The 26,253-nt window shown below is 39.5% G+C and overlaps 1 protein-coding gene across 2 annotated transcripts in view; it reads right to left on the bottom strand.

Moving 5' to 3' along the window:
* Cntln (centlein) overlaps positions 1 to 26,253 on the bottom strand; it is a 273,121-nt gene that overhangs the window by 19,412 nt on the left and 227,456 nt on the right. For both annotated transcript variants that reach the window (XM_051163969.1, XM_051163971.1), the window contains exons 19-23: positions 16,676 to 16,855; positions 11,185 to 11,282; positions 9,655 to 9,781; positions 8,600 to 8,737; positions 8,082 to 8,267 (exon numbers count right to left, since the gene is read on the bottom strand). In XM_051163969.1, coding sequence (XP_051019926.1) covers positions 8,082 to 8,267; positions 8,600 to 8,737; positions 9,655 to 9,781; positions 11,185 to 11,282; positions 16,676 to 16,855 — 729 coding nt within the window. The remainder of the gene's footprint in view (positions 1 to 8,081; positions 8,268 to 8,599; positions 8,738 to 9,654; positions 9,782 to 11,184; positions 11,283 to 16,675; positions 16,856 to 26,253) is intronic.

Here is a 26,253-nt window from a genome sequence, read left to right as displayed (position 1 = left end):
AGATGGCTCAGAGGTTAAGAGCACTGGCTGTTTTTCTGAAAGTCCTGAGTTCAATTCCCAGCAACCATCTATAACGAGGTCAGGTGCCCTCGTCTGGCTTGCTGGCTCACATGCAGGCAGAATACTTTATAAATAAATAAATAATAAATAAATCTTTTAAAAAGTCTTTTCGTTCTTTTATCTCTTTGCTCATTAAAATTTCTATCATACATAGATTTAGTTTGATGATGGCTCATAAGTCTTGTGGTTTCTTCACTTTTTCATAAAAACCAAAACCAAAACCAAAAAACCACTTTGGCTTTCTGTGTAATTTTAAATGACCTATCATTCAATTCAAGGGAATTTTTTATGGATTATCCTACTGAATTGTTTTATTGAAAATTTTAGCTTAGTCTTATATAACTCCTTCATAGAAATGTGTCTCTGTAATTGATATCAGCTTCATTTCCTCTTAGTATAAACATGCACACACACACATACACACACACACCAATATAAACACACACCACATACACACACCCATGTTGTGGTGTGTGGTACATGCATGTGCATAATGGGGTGTTTCTGTGTGTATGCATGCAGAGTCAGTCCAGAACATGACTCTGGATGTTTGCATTGCTCTCTGTCCTATTGTCTGGAGTCATTGTCTCGCACTGAATCAGAAACTTTGCATTTCTGGTAGGCTCCATACAGTGAGCAGTGGGGTCTGCCTGTCTCTGGCCCTCAATACACAGCTATGCCCCACTATTTAATTGGGTGCTGGGATGCACCTGAGTCCGCATGCTTGCAGAGCAAGTACCTTTTACCCATGAACTCATTTCCCAGTCCTTATAGCTTTGTCTTTATACACAGCCGAGAAAGAAATAGTCATATTCAGTTTTATAAAAATTTTAAACTTGAAAATCATATTCTGAAAGAATATAAATAGCACGTTAACTTCCTCTTCAATATTTACATTTTCTGAATACATTGTTGCCACTGTAGGATTCCTTTTCTTTTGGGTTTTGTTCCTTGTTGGGTTCCACGTTTTTTTCCTCTTGTTTCCTAATCTCATCTGTTTCCCTGTTGTTCCCTTGCACTTCAGTCACTTATCTGAGAGGACTTAATCTGAAGACTTAATCTGAATTGCTCCTCAGTTGGTAGGTTTCTCTTGTCGGGTCAGATGGGCTTTCAGTGTTTCATTTGATTGCATCATGTTTCCCTACTTTTCAAGACCCTATCAGTTCCTTTAGTGTTTTCATGTTTTAGGAAGAAGCCATGTTTTAGGAAGTCTAGCCTTCATGGATTTGCTTTCACAAGGAAAAGCACTCACCAGTCAATCCAACCTTTGGGTTTCAGTGGGCCAGCCAGGGGTACGGCATGTGCAACGCTTGCTGTCAGGACCTCTTAGCTTGCCAAGGATGCTACATATTCTTTGAGGTCAGGGAGGGCTCCTAGATGGGCTCTGCATTCAGACATGGTCACTAGTTGGGGTGCTGATTGCTGTTAATAGCAAGCTAATGGCTAAGTTCCTTGGTCATGTAGTTCTAAAGGTTAGACATTTGGATAGATGGGCTCATTGGCTAGGCTTTCTATATGGAGAAAGAGCTGACTTTACTCTGTGTTTGGGCAGGTAATTATAGGGTTCCTGAGTCAGGCTGTCAGTAGGCTATTCTCTATAAATGAACGGGGCTGTAAATATTAGATACACACACACCTATAACATGTAATTTGTGTATAAATACACATATATAGTTTTAATGTAATTTTCTCATCTGGGCTGACAGTGTTCGCTTCAAGAGACAAAGGCCATCTAAGAACAGCAGCAGCAGCAGCAACAACAACAACAACAACAAGATTCTAAAGCAGCCATTTTGCCTCCTTTGTTGTTGGCAAGAACTGTCCAAGAGATTTCCAGAGCATACAGCTCATCGCTGTTGCCCTCGGTTATCCCCCAGAGGTAGAAGATAAGTCTCTATTGCTGAAGACACCATGCACTTTAGAAACAGGGCCCAGATACCCCAGAACTGGAATTGACCTAAATGCCCTCTCCCTAATGACAAGCTTGCATGGGACTAGAAGGGACTAGAATGAAATGGCCTCCACAGGCTCATAGGGAGCGGTATTACTGGAGGTGTGTTCTTGCTGGAGTTGGTATGGCCTTGTTGGAACAAATGTGTCAATGGGTGGTGGGCCGAGGTCTCAGAAGCTCAAGCCAGGCATAGTGGCTCACTGTCTCTTCCTGCTGCCTGCAGATCCAGATGTAGAGCTCTCAGCTCCTTCTCCAGTGCCATGTCTGCCTGCCTGCCACCATGTTTCCTGCCATGACGATAATGGACTAAACCTCTGAGCTGTAAGCAAGCTCCAGTTTATAAGGGTTGCTATGGTAATGGTGTCTCTTCATAGCAATGAGACTCCTAAGAAAGACAGGGATCTTGCAAGCTTCCTAAAGAATGCGGCAACTAACAATCCTACCCTGCTATGATGCCTGTGAACCATTCCAACAGGAAGCATAGCATGATAACCTTATGCTCAGTGACCAGCTGGAGCCAGCAGCAGTAGAGCTCAGTGACCAGCTGGAGCCAGCAGTAGTGCTCAGTGACCAGCTGGAGCCAGAAGTAGTGCTCAGTGACCAGCTGGAGCCAGCAGCAGTAGAGCTCAGTGACCAGCTGGAGCCAGAAGTAGTGCTCAGTGACCAGCTGGAGCCAGCAATAATGCTCAGTGACCAGCCAACTATTACATTTCACTTTTACTAGGTCAAGGTTTCCAGCTTTATTTCCCTCAGTTTTTTGTCTTCATCTGTGAGCCTTGAGTGTATTAGCTAACAACATATGCTCTTGAGTTCTACCATAATTATGGATTGACTACTTTTTTTTTCACTAATACTCAAACATGGAGGCAGGTAGCTACTTAGAAACTCTGAAATCACCATCCTTAATGCGGTTTCCTGAAGAAATAATGCATTTTAACAGCTTTCTGAACAATTATGGAGAGGATTGAGCTCCCAGTTTTGGAAGTCCATGGTGGAGGGACTGGGTCAAGTGAGGGCCTTTTTCTCTAGGACAATCTCTAGGTGTTTCTGGGTTGACAAGAAATTCAGAAGTGTTCCTGTGTCTCAGCAGCATTTAAACAGCTTTACTCAAGTATAATTTATATGGTTTAAAGTTTACTAGGTAAGTTAATATAGTCTTATGAAGAACTTTTCTTCTTACAAGTTCTAATTTTCCTTTAGTGAGACAGACTAAGTGTGAATTCAAGTTGAATTATATAACAGAAGTGTTTAAAAGTCATCATCGAGAGAAGAGATCAGTACCTAAATATTAACCATTGCAAATGTCAACATAAAACTGGAATGTTCAACAAATGCCTACACTCAGGAAGAATGGTGTACACACAGCCCAAGCATGCAAGTCTTACCAAACAAAACTACACAGTGATGACGAGACCGTGCATGGGCTTCAACTAAGCACTGTTCTTTGGATGGTACATATTTTAAGTTAACAACACCAACACCAACAAGGCTGAGAAAATGGTGCTTGGCATATGACTTTCACATACAAGCACATTAACAAGCCTATATATCAGGCTGACTCAAACTCAGCAAATACTTCTAGAAATTTCCCTAGTGTGTTTTATCCAGTTATTAGGAGAATTCAAAGCCTCGGCTCTGCCACATACGTCTAGCCCCAATGCTCAAAGCACTTGATTTCACCCCTGGGCCAAGTTCCATATTCAAGACTAGATCTAGAGCAGCTGGCCACTCCACCCCTTCTATAATCTGGCTGTGCCCTACAAATAAATGAAAAGACTAAAGAGGATGTAGCTTACACAACAAGACCAGAACAAACATTAGTAATATTAAAACTACTGATAATATCTATTAAGGAGTTTAGTGTACATATCTAACAGGCTCTGTGCAGAATGCACTGTGATTACTATGATCCATGCATACACTATGCATAGTTATGGATAGCTGTTGCCTTTACAGTTTTAATCTGAAAGTAGCTATTATTCTAGTACCATGTACATGTGTACATGTATGTGTCTGTCTAATATATTCCTCAAGAATGTAATGAGCCTTACTGGCTGACAGTAATATAAGAAAATTATTAGTAATGTTCCTGCCCCAAGTTGGCCATCTAATATACTTTAAATAATGAAACAGCTACAATTTCATTTTAATTGTACACACAATACCTGATCAAGAGATAACTATCCATTGTTAGCAATAATAATAATTGATGCTTACAGAGAGCAGTTCTGGTCTGGTGGGCACCATTCTGAACCTTTAGCTATTATGATTTACTCAAGCCCTAACTTCAGGTATGCGCTATTATTATGATCACCGTATACAGAGGGAAACTGAGGCACAGAGGATTAAGTCAGTTGCCTGAGATCACAAAGGTAGTATGGAGCAGAGTTGAACTCTATCCTTTTGCCTACAAAGGTGAAAGTAAAGATCCATACACAAAGCCCTAAGCTAAGTCCAGAAGAGATAGGAGAACTTTTTGGTGGGACCTTGAGAAAAAAGGCAGTAACAAGCTCAAAAGGGGTAAGAGTTGGAGAATAGTGAGGAAGAGTAGATTCCAAAGGCAGAACAGCATTCAGTTACAAAAGGTTTAAAAGTGTTAAAAGGATAGACACTTAGATGCGACACAGCTAACACAGCGGGCCTTGACAGTTGCAGATGGTATGTTGGTTGAGCTGCTGGCCCTGAGCATCACTGCTCAGTCCCAGGTCACTTGTATAAAGAAGAGAAGAGGTTGATCTCCTTACCAAGACCCAACTTCCCAGTCTTGACCAGTATTTCTGCATTTGGCTGATGGTAGAATTTGAATAAGAAAACTTAAAAAGAGACACGACGTAAAAACATAATTATAACAAATATCAAATCAGTGTTGGAAATTGGGAATTTTTATGTTTAAAATGCCATATGGTTATGTTCTTGACTCGATTGTTAAAAACAAGGTAATATTTCTATAGTTTCCTGCATGTATGTCTGTGTACCACAGGTGTACCTGGTGTCCTTGAAAGCCAGAAGACAGTTTCAGATCCCCTGAAACTGGATTTACAGACAGTGGTGAGCGCATTGTGGGTACTTGGAACTGAGTTTAAGTACTCTGCCAGTGGAGCTAGTGCTCTTAGCCATTGAGCCATCACGCTAGCCCCATCTAAAACATTTGTTCTACTCAGTTAGTTAATTTGTCAAATGCAGACTTGGGGTCCTACCTAACTGGAATCATGACTCAGTAGATTCTGGGATAATATTGTACATTTTATTTAAACACAAGAGAATCAAATGTTTCTGAAATTGGTAATGTAAATGCTAAATGTTTTAAACCATGAGTAAAAATTCTGAAACAATACTAAACATAGATATATTACACATTCTTTTAAGAGAGGTTTTCACTAGGTAGCCCAGGCTGGCCTGGAATCCCTTATGTAGCCCAGGCTGACCTCATACTCACAGAGCTTCTGCCTGCACTTCTTGGGTGCTAGGATTAAAGGCATGTGCTAATATGTCTAGCTTATATTATACCCTTTAAAATGTTATTCAAATTGCAAATCCATGAAACTGTAACAATGTCAAATTCATTTTTAATTATTTATACTTTATATAAACATTGCTTAGTATAAAAGATTGGTATGTCATCTTGAAGGATCAATATGTCACCTTTGAATAACTAGAGCCTAGAGACTCATATACATAAATAAAAAGTATGCCTTTTAGGCTAATATGTAGAGAAATATACAAATTGTTTTATCATGGTCACAAACCTACACCAAGTGCATAAAAATCAAATTATCTAGTCATAAAATTAATTTTCCTATTGTAAAAATTTCCAGTGTTCTTTTACTTTTTCTTCTTTGAAAAGACAATATTCAAAATATATTTCCTAAACGTAATTATTGATAATAATACATCTCATATGTATCTGCTTCATTTTTTAAATTATGTCTAAAAGTAAACAAGGAAGCTCAAATCTAAAAGGAAATCAGGAAAACAAAGTCATAATAAAAATGTTCCTACATGGGTCAAATATCAACAATATTCAAAGTGATTATTCATTATAAATTAAATGGTGAGATCTCAGTAAGCAGAAAGAAAATGGCATTTTAAGTCAGGAAAGGCAAATTATATTCACTGAAATTAATCATTTTAACCACTCATGATCTTCTGAGGCATGCATTATTGGCTTGACTTTATACAATTTGAAACCTTTATTAAAAGAGGTCAAATGATTATTTCATTCATTTTATGGATCCTTTTAAATGAGAAACTTCTGAAGGACCCATGATTTCTAGTGAAACAAAGGCAGGCATTTCCTTGGATCATTACTGACAATGCTTTGGGTTCCTATTTTGTGGCGTGACAAATATAACATCATAGCTAAAATCCAGTTATTTTCCAGCATGTATTTAAACTACAAGGCCAGTAATTATTTGCAAATAAGAGCTATACCAAAAGTTAACCCAAAACACTCCACAGAGTGCCTTATGTACTGAGGGCTTAACACATGGCCCACCTCCTGATTTGTCTAGAGAAAAGTCAAACTTGAGCTGATTTGAGAACATTAAGATAATATAGGTGTAAAATAACATTTTAAAAGTTTAACACATTTTAGATTTATTTGTACTTATGTGTGTGCATTTGTCTGTGTGTGTCATGTATGTGCAATTGTCCACAGAAGCCAGAAGGTGCCATCCGATGCCCTGGAGCTGCAGATACAGGTAGCTGCTGTAAGCAGCCCAAAGTGGGTGCTGGGAACAACAGAACTTGGATCCACTGCCAGGACAGCAAGTGCTCACAACCACTGTGCCATCGCTGCAGCCCACCGAGTGAGGTGTAAGCCAGTGCTTCATATTATGGTCCGTCATAGAAAAGGAGGCAGTGAATGGTGATATAACTTCATAGGAAGACACTTAACATTTCATTTGACAAAGACTTCGTAAGTGGACAATGCACACTGACTGATGCAATACGACTGCCTTAAGTCTTCCCTTTCAGCCCTGTTTCTACATTCTCGAAGGCCAGCTTTCATGGCCACCCTCACCAAGGATGGAAGTGTGGCTGGGGAAGTGGGGGAAAGAATGGGCTTTCTTTCCTACTGCGAACTGTTTTAGATTCAACATTGAAGCTCAAGAAGGCTACCATTAAGATTTCACATTTCCAATGCAAATTTAATTTAATTAGTGATCATTAGTGCATGCTTGTTCTTTCCAAGGCACTATGGTGCATGCTGTGGAGGGAAAGATGAATAAAATATTGTTCCTACTATTAAGGAAATCACCATGGTCTAGCTAGCAGCAAGAAATTTGCTTACTAACTACATGACAAAGAATGAAAGGCACTGAATGGCGTTATGAACACTTTATGGAGGATTAAATGGGGAGAAAGCATCACAGGCTCTCTCTGCCTTCAAGGACTGCTGCTCCTGAACCCAGAGCCTCTCCTCAGCTGCTGCAGAGAAGGGAGGAAGAGCGCTGCCTGTATCGGCCCCTCCTCCAGCAAGCACAGCACAGCAGGCTCTTTGTGTAAGTCTTCTGGTAGCATGCTGAGGCAGCATCTAGGCGAGACACCTGAGCCATCACGCACATGCAGGCCTTTCGGCTGCTGTTTCTCTGGCGAATGTACTAAATTCAGGTACCTTAGCTTAACTGAACACAGGAGTATCTTTGTCCTTGCTTGGGTGATTTTTAAAACAGAGTGGAAATGTCAATTAATTTCAAATCTATCTTGATTGCTGGACTACTACCATTTCATTACGAAACTAAAGAAAGAAATATTAACAGTCAGGTGAATGATTTAAAATTCAAACTGTAAAATCTGTTACAGAGAAATTTTGAACACAGTGACCTCCAGGGTAGGAGGAAAGGTTTTGTGGATTAGCAAAGCGAAAAGAAGGCCAGGAACATACCTACAATCCTCAAGAGGACTGGAGGCCGGAGAAGCAAGTCTGAGGCCAGCGAGGGCACATCTAAACAGTAACATTGGCAACAAGTAAAAGCAAGGAACTTGACGGTTTTCCCACACCCTCAGAAGGAGGACAATGCTCTGCCTGAAGTAGGGTGCAAGTGAGAAAGCCATCAATGACTCAGACCTTCACAAAGATGGTGAACTCCTCTATTTTTTCATTGGCTAACAGCAGTTTCTTCTGCGCATCTTCCAGGACCTGTTCATTCTGCAGTGCTAAGCCTTGGAGCTGCTCGGATGCTGCCATCTCAATCTGTGCCATTGCAGTTTCTGTTTCATTTATTTTTGACATCAGGAGACTCAGTTTGAGATCCTGAAAAAGATTGATATTCACAAAAGAAAAAAGTATTCCATAAATATATTGAGAAAATTGAGTTAATGCAAATCAGACATGAAATATATTTTATTATTCAATACATGCAATGTACTTTTATTTGGGTAAAGATAATCCTTGCTTTTCTTTATTTTGCTAATAGACCACAATCATTAATGTAAAATAAAGTCAGTGTTAGTGATACAGTATTCTTTATTGATAATGTGGAATTACTAAGTAGTTCATATTGATTTATGGAGGAAAAGATGACAGCATTAAAATGAGAACGGCACGTTGTATTCAGACCTAGATCTGGGTGCTCAGAAGCAGACCTTTTTTTCTAGCTGCTCTTTAGTTTTCTGATACATCTGTTCATACTGTGACTTCTCCTTCACAGCAACGTTAAGTCTTTGCTTTAGGGAATCAACTGATATTTTCTTGTTGGAACATTCTTCAGTTAATGTCTTCACCTGCAAAAAAGTATAAATGTAATTACTGTTAGTAAATGCATTAAAGTAGTATACTATTGTCTTATCAGAATCAGAATTAGTCTACTTGTCTCGTATAAACCTTATCAAATTCAAGTAGTTTACTTGTAGTATTCACATTATGAAGAAACTAGCAATTCTTAAGTCAACCAAACTAAAATGTCAAAAAATACATGTTAGGTATAGTAGAATAGTCATAACATTCTTTATACAGCCCAAAGAATAATGGAAGAGACTGTTTTCTATTTTAAGCTTACTGCCACTGAAGAAATTATTACTTAAACAAACAATTTAAAGCTATTTCTGAAATGATAGTTCAAGTGAAAGTAAAAGGGAGGGGCTGAAGAGATGGCTTAGTGGCTAAAAGGACTTGCTGCTCTTGCACAGGACACAGATTCACTTCCCAGGACCACAGGCTAGCTCCCAGCCACCTGTAAACTTCAGCTCCTGGGGTTATGAGGCCTCTTCTGACCTCCAAGGGCACCAGGCATGCATGTGGCGCACAGGCAGACATACAGGCAAAACACCAATACAAATTTTAAAAAGTTAAAGCATTTAAAAAATTTAGACATTGGCATATTGGCCTGATTCTGTCCTTAAAAACTGTAGGTTTAAATAATGTGAAACAATATATAGGATATCATGTGTAAAACAGAAGTATTCAATACTTTAACAATTAAACATTTCCTTCATGACAGCACATAGACAGGCAGACCCCATGATGATAGTATGTGTGGAAGTCTGGAGTCTTGAATTCTGAAGCAAATAAAAATGGCATAACTTTATAACTCCCAATATATACCCTGCAAGTATTTTGTATAGAAGCTTAATACTTAACATTTATGTGAAAAATGAGTATAACAGAAAATAATTTATCAGTGATCACAAAAAAATGGTACCTTTTTTTCAAGACTTTCTAACATTTCATTAAAACTTTCATTACTTTCTGAATTTACTTTCTGTCGAAATTTCAAGTCCTCGATCAGGTGTCTTTTCATGGTTATATCTCTCTCCATTCGAGATGTCCTTAAGGGGAGAAGATTTTAACAGGAGCACAAAATGCCTTGACATACTGTATCGATGGTCATACCTACTCTTAGTTTTTAAAAACTAATATTAGTGTCACCATGTTAGTAAAATAAATTTATTGAAATAAGCATATAAGTATCATGTGTTTTTGAATTATAGCAAAAGAAAGATCAACTAAAAGGATTACTATAATTTATGAAAACTTATATTTTTGCATTGCTTAATAATACTTAGCAACAATCAAAATTCTAACAATGTTAAGAAACAAGACTGTAATTTGGTTAAAAATGTAAAAATATTATAATATGCAAAGAAACTAAAATTAGGTACACTAATTTTAATTCAGCCAGTTGAGATTGAACTCGTCTATCAGTTTAGCTTAAGATGGTAAATATTATATGTAATACACATAAAACGTATCAAATGGTCACTTCAGTGACACATACCCCTGATGTCATAACAAGGCTACACTATGTCCTGACTCACTTATCCCTCAGGAGAACTTCATACATCAGGACCAGTGGACTAAAGCACTGAGCTAGGAGACAGAGGGACCTGGACTCAGGGTTTTCCTAGACTCCTCAACATTAACCACTAAGCAACATTGTCTTTGATTTATGTATTTCAAGACATTTTTGAGTAAAAACAAGAATGCTTTTTATTTGGAGGTTTTGGAGAGAGGGTTTTACACGTAGCCCAGGCTGGTGTGTAACTCACTACATGGCCCAGGTGGGTCTCAGCTTCGTGGCAATGTTCCTGCTTCAGACATCCTAATGCTGGAATTACAGGCACAAGCCACCACACTCAGCTATCAAGCTCCTGTCTAGGTTTTATTTGTTAGTATGTTAAGTAAGCTTCACTCATAATACTGCACAGGAGAAATTTGTCAATGATGTGTTTTATTGAAACATATCACATAAAAACTTTAGGAAGTAGTAAAACACAGAAAGAGAACATTTGCTCAACATGATAGAGTACTTAAACTGCTTTTAAAACAATATATACAAACTATTATATATATATACTAATAGTCTATATATACACACTATATATATATAAGCTATTTTATGAGCAAACAAAACTTTCACATTTTGACTTTGACTTTACAAACCTAGGAATTAATTCTATTTAAGTACCAATCAATATATTCTCTTAGCCTTAGTATTATAGGCTTTTGTTTAGTCTTAAAGTCATTAATTTATATTTATTGAAATTAAGATAAATAGGAAAAGATAGTTTTAAACATTTTACTCTATTATAATTAGAGTAATTATTATAATTACTCTAATTCCATTGCTAGACATAAACACTGGTACTGTTTTTTTGGGGGCGGAATGGTGAGGAGAACTGATGACCACTAGGTGGCAGCAAACACAATAGATAGAAACAGGAAATCCTACTTTTCATGCATCTCCTTTATGTGGTCTTCTTTTGCCAGGAGTTCCAGTTTCAGAGACTTCACATTTGATGACTGTTTAGTGAGTTCATTCGTTGCATTCTAGATTAAAATAAGCATATTTCAATTTATCTTTCTAGAGTTAAAACAAAGGCGTTGTTGAGAAATAGTGACACATTTATTTTAATAATTTTAATAATGACTAAAATATACTTTTAATATTTTACCTGATTATTTTGTTTTAAAAATTAGATAATGCATTTACAGTAAAATTATTATATAGCTTGCCAGACCATAGAGGAACATGGACAACAGTATAGGACCCAAATATTTCAACAGGAAATACAAATTGTCCGAGTAAAACGTAAATGTGCAATCTCAATGGCTCAGTTAGAGCACTTGAAATGAAGGATAGATTCACTCACAAGCTGTCATAGACTAAACATGACCACAGGTAACTTGGTGTTCCCCCTAAAAAGTATAACAGCCACTTGCTAATTCTTTGAATTTGGTTTCATCTGTGATTTGCTTTTACCAAGAGAGCATGGCTGAAGTGACACCATGTAAATTTAAATCCAGGCCCTCAAAGCCTTGGACCTCTGTCCTTCCCTCTTAGGTTGCTGCCCTGGGTCACCTTGCTGAAGACAGTCCCGAGGCAATGGGAAAGGTACCATGGTGCTGGCACCTGCCAGACTCAGGTGTGAGGGCTGTGCTGCACCTTCCACCTGGCAAACAAATCTCAAGGATGCAAACATACAAAGGAACCCAGAAGTGAACAGCAAAAGAAATAATAGATAATAAATTGCAGTTGGTAAATGATATTTGATGATAATCTGTTTGAGAATATTAGATGGCTGACAAAAAATTCTTATCAATAGTAAATTTCTCACCAACCCTACATCTGACAAAGGTCTAATATCCAAAATATATAAAGAACTCAAGAAATTAAATACCACCAAACCATATAATCCAATTGAGAAATGGGGCTCAGAATTAAACAGAGAATTCTCAACAGAGAAATATCAAATGGCTGAGAAACACTTAAAGAAATGCTCAACCTTCTTAGTCATCAGGGTAATGCAAATCAAAACACCTCTGAGATTCCATCTTACCCCCATCAGAATGGCTAAGATAAAAAATTCAAGTGACACCACATGCTGGCAAGGATGTGGAGAGAAACACTCCTTCACTGCTGGTGGGAATGCAAACTAGTACAACCACTTTGGAAATCTATCTGGCGCTATCTCAGAAAACTGGGCATAGGGCTTCCCCAAGACCCAGCTATTCCACTCCTTGGAATATACCCAGAAGGTGCTCCAGCACACAACAGGGACATATGCTCAACCATGTTCATAGCGGCCTTATTCATAATAGCCAGAACATGGAAACAGCCTAAGTGTCTCTCAGTAGAAGAGTGGATAAAGAAACTGTGGTACATATACACTATGGAATACTACTCAGCTATTAAAAACAAGGAATTTCTGAAGTTTGTGGACAAATGGATTGAATTAGAAGTGATCATAATGAGTGAGTTAACCCAGAAGCAGAGAGACTCAAATGGTATATACTCATTTACATCTGGACACTAGGCCAAGGGGCATGTCCCATGAAAGTCTTCACTTACCAGGAAAGTGGGATAGAGGGGAGGACATCCTATTGGGACTCTAGGTGAGAAAAATATAGGAGATATGGAAATAGATGGATCCAGAGGTTCCTAGAAACCTACAAGAAGAACACTAAGATGGGTGGATCTGGGCCCAGGGGTTCTGCCCAATCTATGGCACCAACCAAGGACAAAACCTGCTGTCATCATCAAACCCCTACCCAGATCTAGCCAAGGGACAGGACATTCTCCACAGTTGAGTGGAGAGTGGGGACTGACTTTCACACGAACTCTGGTGCCCCATATTTGACCACATCCCCTTGATCGGGAGGCCTGGTGGCACTCAGAGGAAGGATAGCAGGCTACCAAGAAGAGACTTGATACCCTATGAGCATATACAGGGGGAGGAGGTCCCCCTCAGTCACAAAGGGGAATGGCGTGAAAGTGGGAGGGAGGGAGGAACGGGAGGGTGCACAAGATGAGATAGCAATTGAGATGTATTATGAATGATTTTTATTTTTCAATTAAAAAAACAGTAAAAAAGTAAAAAAAAAATAGTAAATTTCTCTTTGATTGAACTTACTAAGAGTAGTAATTATTATTTAAGGATTTGTACACAATTACTGCATTTTCAAATCAGATTAGCTTTGAGGTATTTCTTACTCATATCATCTAGGAATCAGCGAACCACAGTATCAAGACAGCTAACTTGTATCTCGATTCAAGTTCCAGTTAAAGATATAGTCTGAAACATCACTTAATACTGTCGGTACCTTAGCTTTCCCATTCATAAGGTATTGTTAATCTACTCAAATTAAAGCATCTGCTAAGTTCAGAAAGTTTTAAACAAATATGAACAAAACAAACTTTTAACTTCTGCCAATCTCAATATTTTGCTGCGCTCAGTATTGCTGCCTAAGACATTCATCCTGTCGACCCTTAACACGCACACAGCAAATGCGCAGTTTCTGAAGCATTTTGTGTTGAGAAGCAAAAGAAATGAGCTTAGCACTCTGTTTAAAGCGAGAAGCAGAAGGCAGCGTGCAAAGTCTGATACTGTTTGCAAAGGCGCATGGTCAGCAGATTTTAAGACAGTTGACTCTATTCTGGTTTGAGACTTAAAGCTCTATTTTATGTAGCTAAAAGTGCTGAACCCATGCCTTGTGGGTAATGGAGGGATTAGTAAACTACAGATTGAACAGTTCCAATATCTCCATCAGTTACTAGAAAGATCTTGTTATTTTAGCTAACGTTATTCACTTCTGGATCTACCTCTGTAGAGTACCTTGAAAACACATGTTTAATGGGACAAAAGAAGTCAGAAAATAGACACAAGCTCTGTATAGAACAAACCAGTTCTTGAAAAGTATATAAGAAATTAACAGAAAAGACCAGTGCTACATAAAAGATGCATGTAGACCTTTAATGGATTAATATCTAAACAATGCTCCTAAGTATCAGGTAGAGATGACCTACGTCCTAGTGAATCGCCATTAGCCTTCTTATATCTGCTTTGAGTTAAATTGTGTCTCCCTAAAATTATATGCTGAAGTCCTCACTTAGCCTCCAATACTGCAGAATGTGCTATGTTTGGAGATGTTTCTTTAAGACGGTAATGTAGGCAAAATGAGGTCTCTAGTAGGCCCTAATAAAACATAACAAGTGTCTTTATGAAATAACATGCAGGGATATTTGAAGGACCACGGGGAGCTAAAGGAAGAAGGCTGTTCCTTACATGACAAAAAGCAAGGCCTCAGAAGAGGGAAGAAAAAGGCAACACTTTTATTTTGCCTTTCTAGCCTGCAGACCTTTAAGAAAACCAATGTTTGTTGTTGTTTGTTTGTTTTGAACTAAGAAGCTCTGGCTGTACTGGGACTCACTATGTAGATCAGGCTGGTTTTAAACTCACAGAGATCTGCCTGCCTCTGCCTCCAGAATGCTGGGATTAAAGTCATGCACCACCAGGTCCAGCTGTAAAGAAATGTTTTAGCAAGCCAATCAGTGGTATTTTCTTTTTTTGTTTTTTGTTTTGCTTTTTTGAAACAGGGTTTCTCTCAGTAGCCTTGGATGTCCTGGACTTGCTTTGTTGACCAGGCTGACCTCGAACTCACAGCAATCCGCTTGCTTCTGCCTCCCCGAGTAGTATTTTCTTATAGTAGTTTTAGCAAATCAATTTGACACAATATTGAAACAAATTTCGAGTAGCGCAGAGTATTATGTACTTAAATTCTTCCAGAAAAATTTCTATACAAAAACATTAAACAGGATGAAAGCAGACATTATCTGTTGTCTCTCCACAGCCAGCTCAAATGTCCAAAGACTCCAGCAGCCACAGGACAACCAAGCTTCTTGATGCCGACTCATGCCTTTCTGCCTCACTTTCCCTCTGAAACTAGACAGATACTTATACAGAAGTAAAAATTATAATTTTTCTTACCTCATAGGATACTTATATGGGCACATTACAGCAGTCCACATTTCAATTTTTAATTGTTGGAACATTTGTAGTAAGCAAAATCAAATAAGTCAAATATAACTCAACACGAAGCTATGACAACTACAAACATTTAGAAGTCAGACAATACTGACTCTACCATTCTATTTGATCTTGGCAAAACACTAAATTAGAATCATGAATACTTAGACTATATCAATGAACTGTAATGCAACATCTACACAGTAAATGACAAAAGACAAGCACAATGGCCTCATTCCCACATATGTGAGAAATAAACACTGAAATACTTAATTCATAAACTGTATTTATACATCATAGGACAAAAACACATTTCAAGAGACTTTACACGCTCTGAAACATGTAAATTTTTCTTTACATTTCTAGTGTTCACACTCCCCATGTAAACTCTGCCTCAAGGTGTTATCCAAAAGGCAGCTTCCCCCAAAAACCTAAAAAGCAGCCCAATTAATGCTAGTTTAGGACTATCTCATTAGTAAATGACACAGTGTAAGTAATGGGTGGGTCACATTTTACTCTACTTGAAGCACTGTTCAAAGCATCATCGTCTGGACTGGAAATAGCTAGGCATCTGCTTGATAGTTTGCCATGCTACTGCCTTAGTTGCAGTCAGTTATCCAAATTATAAAGCACTCAATGCGTTTACAGTTAGACTTTCCCGTCTAGTGATGCCTATCATAGCAACCATCCTGTACCCACCTCTGTCAGCTTCCAGCCAGCAATCCTCACTGAAGGAAATAATTAAATATGTGAAAAATGATGAGTTTGTTTTTAAGAAGCAGAAAAATAAACTTTCTTTTTAAAACACAGGGATCTTATTCCTCACAATTCTATTTGAACTAAGGTGAACCTCACTTTAAGTTACTGACACGTTATCTGGAGTTCGATATAATTTTTTTTTACAAACAAAAAGTAATTTGTAGTATTCTCACCCCCAGGATTAACTTGCTGTAGACAAGCGAAACAACCCGTCTTTGATTTCTCTCTCTCCCAGCTTCCACACCTTTCTTTGCATCCTGGTCGTCAACCCACAACTAAACTACACTAGTAGCTGTGTACAGAGGAAAACAATTCTTGTTGTGTTGATACAGTGCGTTTGAAAAGATTCTGTGTGTCGGGAGGAAAATACAGAGAGCACCGGGAATTGGGTATTGGAGACGGCGGTAGAGGCCACTTCCCACTAGCTCCTAAGGCGGGATTTCAGGGCGTTATTAGTCTGTGGAAAGGAGAAAGCCAAAGAGAAACAAAAGGAAAGTGAGAGAACCGTGAGACTGGAACGGCCAAGTCAGATGCAACATCCGTACTTTTCGACATTTTATTATGGTGACCTTTGTGAACTAAATCAGAAACAATCACCTGTCTCCCAGGACGCAGCGGCTCTGAGGTGTTTTTGTACATGGACTACTGTATACTCACCTTCAGTTTACACTGCAATTGCCTCATTTCCAAATCCATGCTCCTCACGGGGCCCGTGGCGGTGACTTGTATCTGTGGGGCCGTTACTTCTGTCACGCTTGTGACGTCAGATGAAGACTCCAATTTCCTTAACAAATCTTCCTTTTCTTTTTGAAGTCCAGCTAAATCGAGAGTTAGCTTCTTTAAGAAAAAGATTTCGTGAAAATAGAGTTAATCGAATGGTTGTCAGCATAAATTTTACAGGTACAAAATGCCAAAGAAATAGTTAAATTAATTATAAAAGTTATAAAAACTCTACAAAATTTCTAAACTATTACAGGTTTTAATTAGCATCAGAGAGTCTACTTAGCGTCAGAGAGTCTACCAAGTTAAAGAACAAAACAAAAATCCAAAGATACCATACTCAGTTCTGTCAGTTTGTCTTTTTTCATGAGGACCACTTGCTTTCACATATACAAAGGTAACACAGAGAGAGGGTGGGAGGGAGGGAGAGAGAAAGGGAGGGAGGGAGAGGAAGAAGGAGAGGTAAAGGGAGGGAGGAGAGAGAGAGAGAGAGAGAGAGAGAGAGAGAGAGAGAGAGAGAGAGACAGACAGACAGACAGACAGACAGACAGACAGACAGACAGACAAAGACACAGAGAGAGACAGAGAGAAGAGAGAAAGGAGATTTGACAACTCCGACTCCGAGGCGGGTATACTTGGGAAGAGCCAAGCTGGAGCAGGACAGGGTAACAGATGTTAGCTGTTTATTCCCCGGGGTAGAGCTTACTACCCCATGTAGCAGCCAAACACTTCTCATTTAGCAACAGAAATGCTAACTCCAATTAGCAGATGAGGCTTGTTAGGGACTTAGTGGAAATTAATAGCATGCAAAAATATCTCAGTCAATTTTATCTACTTGATTGATAATTTATAGGTCATATTTGTAATGTTGAGGTGAAATCACACAGCTCTACATCTGACGTTTAAACATTGCTAAATAACATATGAGGAAGACTTGAAGAGTGAGAGAATACCACCTAGTGTCAATCCTTCTTCTTTGTCAATCTAGTCACCAGAACGTCGTCATATTGTGATAGCCGAACAACTCAGAACATTGTAAGAGAGTAACTTCACCATTTTTTATTCCAAAGCTTATAAAATGGTTCCTAACACAAGGAACAAGGCCATGAAATGATTCTGAGATCCCTCCGAGGAAGAGGAAAATTCTTTCCTTTCTATGAATCCTAGTTAGGAGTAGCAGATGATGCCATCAAGTGACTAAAATGTATAGTAATGTAAACATGTGATATGCTGTACTGGAAACTATTTCACCGCAATGTATCGAAACTCTTCCAATAAACCCACAGCTGAAATGTGCTTGTATATGTAAGCACACACTGTAAATATGAACACTTAATACCATGAATTCACACCTAGAGCTTCAAAATTTGGCCAAAGAGCATTGGAAAAGTGTGTTTTAGTTTAAAAACTATTTCTTTTGGCCATATTTGGTTCTATTGATATTTAAGGACATACTTATTTATAAATTGTCCCTAATAATTAATATCTAATCTTGAACTCATCATTTCTTTAAATCTGGAACTCTTCCTGGTACAGTTAAAGCTTGAATCCTATCCTCTCTTAATTCCCTATGTCCAATCAATGACCAGTCCTGTACATTATAAAATATTTCTTTTTATAAATTTAATTTATAGTAAATTTGTTTAATTTCATTTTATGTGCTTGATTTTGCCTGCATTCATGTCTGTGGGAGGGAGTCAGATCCCCTGGAGCTGGAGATATAGACAGTGGTGGGTGCTGGGATTTGAACCTGGTTCCTCAGGAAGAACAGCCAGTGCCCCTAACCACTGAGCCACCTCCACTGCCTGAAACACTTCTTGTTTTCATTCCTTTATGTCACTCACTCAATGCAAACTCTTGTAGCCCCTGGAACTACAGCTAGAGCCCTTCTCCCTGTGCTCCCCCAGCCTCTCCTCTTCCTTCACGCCACTTTCCCCGCTTCCTAAACCAACACTGCGTGTTCTTACCCTGTCTGAAGCCCCACAGGGCACATCATGCTAACAGAATAAAGTTCAGTTCTTGGTAGATAACAGAAGATTTAGCTTCAGTTTATGGTTCAGTGTATGTCACCTGAAGTCAGTCTTACCTGCCTCGGGCCTGCCTGCCGCTTCCCCATCAGAGGCTCAGTGCACAATACTTTCTCAGCAGAGTTACACTGCATCTTTAAAGGCAACTTGTAATTTTCTTAACAATGATTTTTTTTTTTTTTGCTATTTATTTCTCTTTTTCTTCAGCAAACTAATGTTTGTATTTTCTTAGCTCCCACAGCAAACGCATTTTCCTCATCTGTGAAATCCTAGTATATATTAATTACAGGTAAGAATGGGTTTTACTATGGTGTTTTAATACACGCATATAATGTATTTTGACCATACTGACCCCTCCTTACCTTCTTCTGCCCCCTTCCACTAATCCTTTTCTCTTCCCAACTTGTGTCCCTTCTACTTTCAGCTCTTTTAAATGAATTTATTCTTCAGTGACCCAAGTAGTTTAAATAGAATTCCTCCTAGGGACACATTTGAGGGGTTGTTGCTATGGGCAATTAATCAGTGGCTACACCAACAAAGACGACAACTGCCTATATATCATCAGGGAGGGGCAGGGTCTCATGAGAACTTCCCCTCCTATGACATAATGCTGGCAGGTCCAGTTTTATACAGGTCTTGTCAAGAACGCAATGGCACGAAGACAGCTTTCCACCACACTTGCCCACTGTTAAATGTTCCCTGAGCCACGGAGCGGGTGGTAAGGACCTCCCATCTAGGCTGAGCATCCAACTGTCACCCGTTGTCAGCACTCTGATCCGTCATGAGCCTGCTATGTCTCCATCCACTGTAAAGAGACGCTCCGCTCCTAAAGGCCACAGTAGCACTAAGCTCTGGGCGAGCCTCTCGCACAGCTGCGCTGAGTCAAGGAGTGTAATTCTCAATTCTGTTACTTAAATCCCAGTAAATTTTAAAACCTTGAACAACATCTGTGTTGCTGCCTACCTGCTGATTCACCATAATATCTAAAAATGACATAATATGTTGGAACCAAAAGAAACTTCTCAGGTTTTCAAAATTCCTTATTTTAATGCAATCCATACTATAAAGACAAATGCCAAGTGAAGCCCTTATTTCCCATACATACAAATTGAAACACACTAGTTGTTAACAATGGGGCTTTACTGAGGGAGTATGTCCCAGACTGTTTTTAATTCTGATGTTACTGTTACGGATCTAAATTAAACTTTTCTGATTTCTTCTTGCGGAAACATGCCTCATGGCCACAATTAGTAGTAGAGTCTCATGCCCCGCAGGAAAGCTGTTCCTACGAACAGCCCCAGGTTTTCTTTAATTTGTTATAGGTATAGGAGACCGCAGCTCCATTTCTTCCATGTTAGCAAATTCTAACACTATAAACGCATTTCTACTAAACAAAAGATCAACCCAATACATATATTACTTTAAAGAACACCCAAATGTACATGATAAAATCAATTGAACAATAGAAAAAGGTATTAAAGGAAGAAATGTGAGATCATGGAGAGGATAAGCAGGAATGAAAATAACATCTGATGGGAGTGTGTGTGTGTGTGTGTGTGTGTGTGTGTGTGTGTGTGTGTGAGTGTGTGTGTATGAGAGTGTGTGTGTGTGAGTGTGTGTGTGTGAGAGTGTGTGTGTGTGTGTGTGAGTGTGTGTGTGTGTGTGTGTGTGTGTGTGTGTGTGAGAGTGTGTGTGTGTGTGTGTGTGTGTGTGTGTAGTTCAGTTGATTTATAGTTCAGTTAAGTACTTGTCTCATAGGTATGAGGTCTGATTTTTACTCCCAACACCGAATCTGGGGTTAGCATGTTTTTACTCAGGAAGATCATAAGTGTAAAGTCATCCTCAGCTACACAGTGAGGCCAACCTGAGAAAGATGAGATCCCGTGTCACCTCACTCTCTCTGTCTCACTGGGATAGATAGTATTTAAAAATCTATAGTCTATGAATCATATTTCTAAAATTTTGTTATATATAGTAGAGTTTCTCAACATTTTGGACAAATGTCTTTGGGTGTCTTCCAACCATCTCTCAGCCTAGGAATTTGATGTACTTGAGAAATTCTACAGACAACTCAAGAAACGGACATAAACATCTTTGCTTATACTCGGTTTGACCTCTGAGAATCACTTTTTAGGCAGCCTTGCTATAAGAGAATACGCTGTACAGTCTGTCAAGGAATTAATGTTAGCCTGAAAATAGCTATTATTTTGCTATTAGTGGCATGATTTAATTTTGTACTTGTCTTTCCATCTCTAACCAAACATTTAAAATATTTTTGCCTATCATATTTAGAAGAAAAGTAATACAATACAGATGAGAGAGTCACACTTTTTTTTTTTTTTTTTTTTTTTTTTTTTTTTTTTTTTAGTTCTCTGAATCTACTGCTCACATCGTAGGGTTGTTTCATGTTTTGGAAGCAGAGATGACACTTACCTATCTAAGGAAGCAGTTTTGAGGACAGAAATGTAAAAGTCTCCATGCAAGAACCCCACACGATTTAAATGAGCAGTGTAGTGGGGAGCACTACTTAGAACTACTGTATAAGACAGAACTTAATACTAAACTCCAAAGTAGGTACCACTTGCAAATGCTGAGATTGAACTGATGGTTACTGTGTTATATTGAGCTAATGAGGCTGCTGTGGAGCATGGTGTTCTGGGAACAACATGGTTATTGTCCTTCTGAGCTTCCAACAACTATAATAACTAGAAGAAGAACTGCCCAATGCTGGATCCACTAACATGCAATCAAGGAAAAGGGGAGGGACTAAAAAAGCTGCACCCTTCCCTGAGGACTTATAGGCAGTGGACTGTTGATGCAAGGAAGCTTATGCCCTTCGTGAACACATACCGTTAAAGGCTGCAGGAAGAAAAGGAGATATTTTCTTCAGTGATACAGTCACTGATCAGTTGCCCATGTTACTTGTGCTCCTAAAGTTCCTATTAAACTCACTGTTTCACCAAGCTAGATTTGGATGGAATTGTTGTCACCAGTCCCCAAGCTGGGGCGACTAGACATTTGTCTCCTCAGGAAAATGTCACACAGCCCAGGTGCAGAGAGCGAGGATGGCATGATTTTGCTCACAGGTGCCATTTACAATAAAGCGGACCTCACAGAAGGTGGAAGTAGATTGGTGGTCACCAGAGGCTGAGGGGAGTGGGACAAGGAAGACATGAGCAGAGGCTCATCATGGGCACTAAGGGCAGTTGGGTAAGAATAAGAAGGTCTGGTATATGCATCAGGGTGGCTATACCTTATAATAATGCACTGAAGTTTTCAAAGGACTCGAAACAAGGATTCTGAATGTTTAAACTATTAAGGAAATGATAAATGATTGGCATACATATGGTTAACACAATTTAAGCAAGATCCAATTATACTGAAAGAACACATGCTTCCCTATACACATGTATACTTTTGTGTATCAAATTTTTATATCTAAATTACTAAAAATATGAAACACTGACAAAACTCTCCAAAACAGGGTGAAGAAAAGAAGAACACTCTTTAAGCAACTGTAGAGAAATTATACTTATGTAGAAGACCTATTCTTTAGTAAGGAAGCCAGTGGCAGACACAGTTCTCAGGTAACTATAAAGAACCACCTCCAAACACTCTTTTCCTTACAGTGTTGGTTCGCTTATAAGCGGGGCGAGCACTGTACTGGTTATGTTGTGTTATATTAAGAAGGGATTCTGTGAATACGATGGGAGCTCCTAACCAAGTGACTTGCAGTTGGGAGTGTCCTGATTGGTCCTAATCTAATCAGATAAGGCCTTAAGAAACCTTGAGAAGGTGATTCTCCTACAGCATGAAATAAGGGCCCATGTAGTGAGAGAACTATGAGTAGAGCTACCAGGCAAGGACCTACGGGCAGTGAATTACAAAGCACCTTGAAGAAAACTCTATTTTGAAGAAGAGCTCAAGGTTACAGTCAATTATGGTCGGCAGGCAGGCTAACTTTATGTCAACTTGACATGCTCTATCTTTACAGTTTTATAAAGTAGCCTTCAGGATGTCCTCATAGGGTCTCAGACCCTTCTCCATGTTAAGTGGCCTCAGTAGCTCCCTAGAGCCAAGGATTAAGACTCCATAACATCCTTAATTTTTATCCTGCATACCTACAAAAACTGTGACATGTACATCATACTGCCAAATTTTGTTGCCAGCCAGGATGGAGCCTCCCTCCCCAGTACCACGGGCCCACCAGCTTCTAGGTGCTGACCCCGAGGAAACGTTTCCCTGAGCAGCTGCTTTTGAGTAGGAGCAACGGACCCCTTCCAGGGGCATTTGCCTTTTCAGTTAGACTTGTCTCAGTAGAAGTGAATGTGCATTTCCATGAAGCCATGAAGCCACGATGGTGGAAGTCTTTTCCATTGGTCCATGGAGGAGAAAAGTTTCTTTTTAATAATTACTGATGCTTTTTTGGTCTGTGATTGCCTTATCTGTGACTGTAAATTTGCTCAAACAACACTCTCCATTAAACTTCCCATTTGCAGCACCTTTTTGCTCTTTCTCACTGTGACTAGGAGTGAGTGCACTGAGCTGCAGGCACACCACGTCTTGAATGTTGTTGTGCTGACATTTTCTCTGCTAAAGGACTGAGTCCGCTAACCCTGTGCTCAGCCTCACGGAGGTTTTCAAGACGCAGGCAGAATGGAGCCTGATTCTTGTGAGAACTTCACACATCTGGTGCCTAGTTCAGCTCTTGATAAAGTTGTTCTTCCTCTCTGAAAGCTCACGAGCTGGCCCCTCACTGTCTGCCTTGAATGGCTCACTAAGATTGCTCTCGTAAGGCCAAGTTCCAAATTCTTGCGCATTTCTTTCTGTAAACCAGTTCTAAACACCCAAGAGCTACATGGCCAGACTTATCACAGCATAAGTCCTACTTCTTGGCACTGGCTTTCTTTCATTTTAATTATATAGTTCTGTGACAAAACACATGACAAAAACTTAAGTAAGGAATATTTTATATTGTGTCATAGTTGCAGGTTATGGGCTATCACGCAGAGCTCACAGTGACTGGAGCTTGAGGCCCCAAAGTCTAAGTTATAGAAAGGAAGGCAGCCTGGCTGATACATTGATTACAACTTGTGATAGTCTGAGCAGAGAACCTACTGGGCTGTGTGTGACTCCTGGCCCAAGGAAGACAGGAGGTAGATAAAGTATGTATTCTTTTTAAGATGGTAAGGTAATTAGTGTGTGTGTGTGTGCAGCACAGAAAAATATGTAAGTCACAATTTAATTCCAGCTCCTTTCCTCAGCTAGTCCTTGATGCCCTACCTCGATCAGTGTCATAAGCCCCATGGCAGGCAGCTTAAACAATATTCTCGCTCTGATTTGGTCTTACCCACAATTTTGTATTAATGTTATTTCTTTGATTAAAAAAAGCTCCATTTTCTTTAATTTTAAACCTATTTTGTGTGTACACTTGGGGAAAGGGTGCCCCCTGGAGTCCACATATGGGAATCAGAAGATAACTTATGGGAGTCTGCTCTTTCCTTCTAACATGTACATGCCATGACTGCGACTATCAAATCCAAGTCATCAAGCCTGGTAATAAGTACCTTTACCCACTGAGCTATCTTGCTAGTTCAAATGTGCTAGTTTGTATGCTAGAAATGTAAGCTACATATAGATCTCCATTTGTTGATCAAATGGTCATCAAGGCCTCAGGCCAGAATCTTCCTTTCAGTGTCTTGAGCATGGACTCTGGAGTTTCATGGTCAGGGCAAATAAGTGTCCCTTCACCTTTTCGTCTTTGTTTGCATTGTGGGATTTCATATACAAATCATTTTTATTATTCTGGGTTTTGTGATAACATTTTCTGGAGGATTTGGATATATGAACCTAGATGTAGAAGTTGACTCAATATGTGCCGTTTCTTTTTTCTTTTTTTTCCCTGTATATCACGTGCCTTAGGGAGTCTGTGTTCTCAATGACAAAGAAGTTATAACCTTAGCATTTAGGTAGGTAAATCTAGACTTAGTAATACTCAACAACAGATTGTTTTAAGTTTATTAGCTACATTTTGCGCATCTCTATGACACAGTAAACACCTGGGAGGCAGAGGCAGACAGATCTTTTTGAGTTTGAGGCCAGTTTGGTCTACAGAGCAAGCTCTAGGACAGCCAGAGCGACATAGAGAATCCCTGCCTCAAAACAAACAAACAAACAAACACCTCAAATTTAGCAGTCTTCAAATAACATCTACTTATTATTTTCTGTCTTCTTCAAATCACGTGTCAGGCACAGCTTAGCAGGCTCTCATAGCAGACTATCACAAGGAGTATTTATCTTTCTCAGCATGGTATAGGCCAGAGAGCCGCTCACATAGCAGTAACCAGGGAGAAAACAGGTATAACCTTTAAGTAACATGTCTTGATGACATACTTTCTTTAACTAAACTCCTCCTTTGAAGTTTTTACCATCTTTTAAAACAGCTTGACAAATCCACACTTATTTTTTTATTTTTTATTTTAGCATTTTTTAAATAATTCATTCATACTACATCTCAACTGTTATCCCATCCCTTATATTCTCCAATCCCTCCCTCCCTCCCGCTTTCACCCCATTCCCTTCCCCTATGACTGTGACTGAGGGGGACTTCCTCCCCCTATATATGCTCATAGGGTATCAAGTCTCTTCTTGGTAGCCTGCTATCCTTCCTCTGAGTGCCACCAGGTCTCCCCATCAAGGGGACGTGGTCAAATATGGGGCACCAGAGTTCGTGTGAAAGTCACACACTTATTTTTTTTATTTTAATTTGTTTACTTTATGTCCTGATTTTAGCCCCTTCCCTAGCCTCTTCATGATATCAACCTCCCTCCCTCCTTCACCACCCTCCCCTCCAGTTCTCACAAAGGGAAGGCCTCCTCCTGTATCATCTGACCTCAGCCTATCAGGTCTTATCTGGACTGCCTGTATCCTCTTCTTCTGTGGCCTGGCAAGGCTTCCCCACCAGGGAGAAGTGATCAGTGAGTGGGCACCAGAGTCCATGTTAGAGGTGGCCCCTACATCCTATATTATGGGACCCACAAGGAGACTGTGCTACCTGTTGACTATATCTGAACAGGGGGTGTGGGTCCTCACTATGCATGGTCCTTGGTTGGTACTTCAAGTCTCCGCAGCACCCTCCACCCTGCCCTGGACCAGATTTGTTGGTTCCACTGGTTTCTTTGTGGAGCTCCTGACTCCTCCAGGTCTTTCTATGCCCCAAGTCTGCCATAAGACTCCCTGTGCTCTACCCCAAAGTTTGCCTGTGAGTCTCAGCATCTGTTTCAATCTCCTGCTGGGTGGAATCTTTCAGGGGACCTCTATGTTAGGTTCTCATCCTGTTCCTTCTCTTCAACTGCTTCCGGTGTCTATTCTATTTGCCCTTCTTAATGAGAATTAAGCGTTCTCCCTAGGGTCCACCTTGTTATTTAGCTTTTTTAGGTCTGTGGATTGTAGCATAGTTATCCTGTAGTATGTGGCTAATATCTGCTT

Source organism: Acomys russatus, chromosome 2, assembly GCF_903995435.1.
Source record: "Acomys russatus chromosome 2, mAcoRus1.1, whole genome shotgun sequence".
Taxonomy (NCBI): domain Eukaryota; kingdom Metazoa; phylum Chordata; class Mammalia; order Rodentia; family Muridae; genus Acomys; species Acomys russatus.
This window is presented reverse-complemented; position numbering and strand designations above follow the sequence as displayed.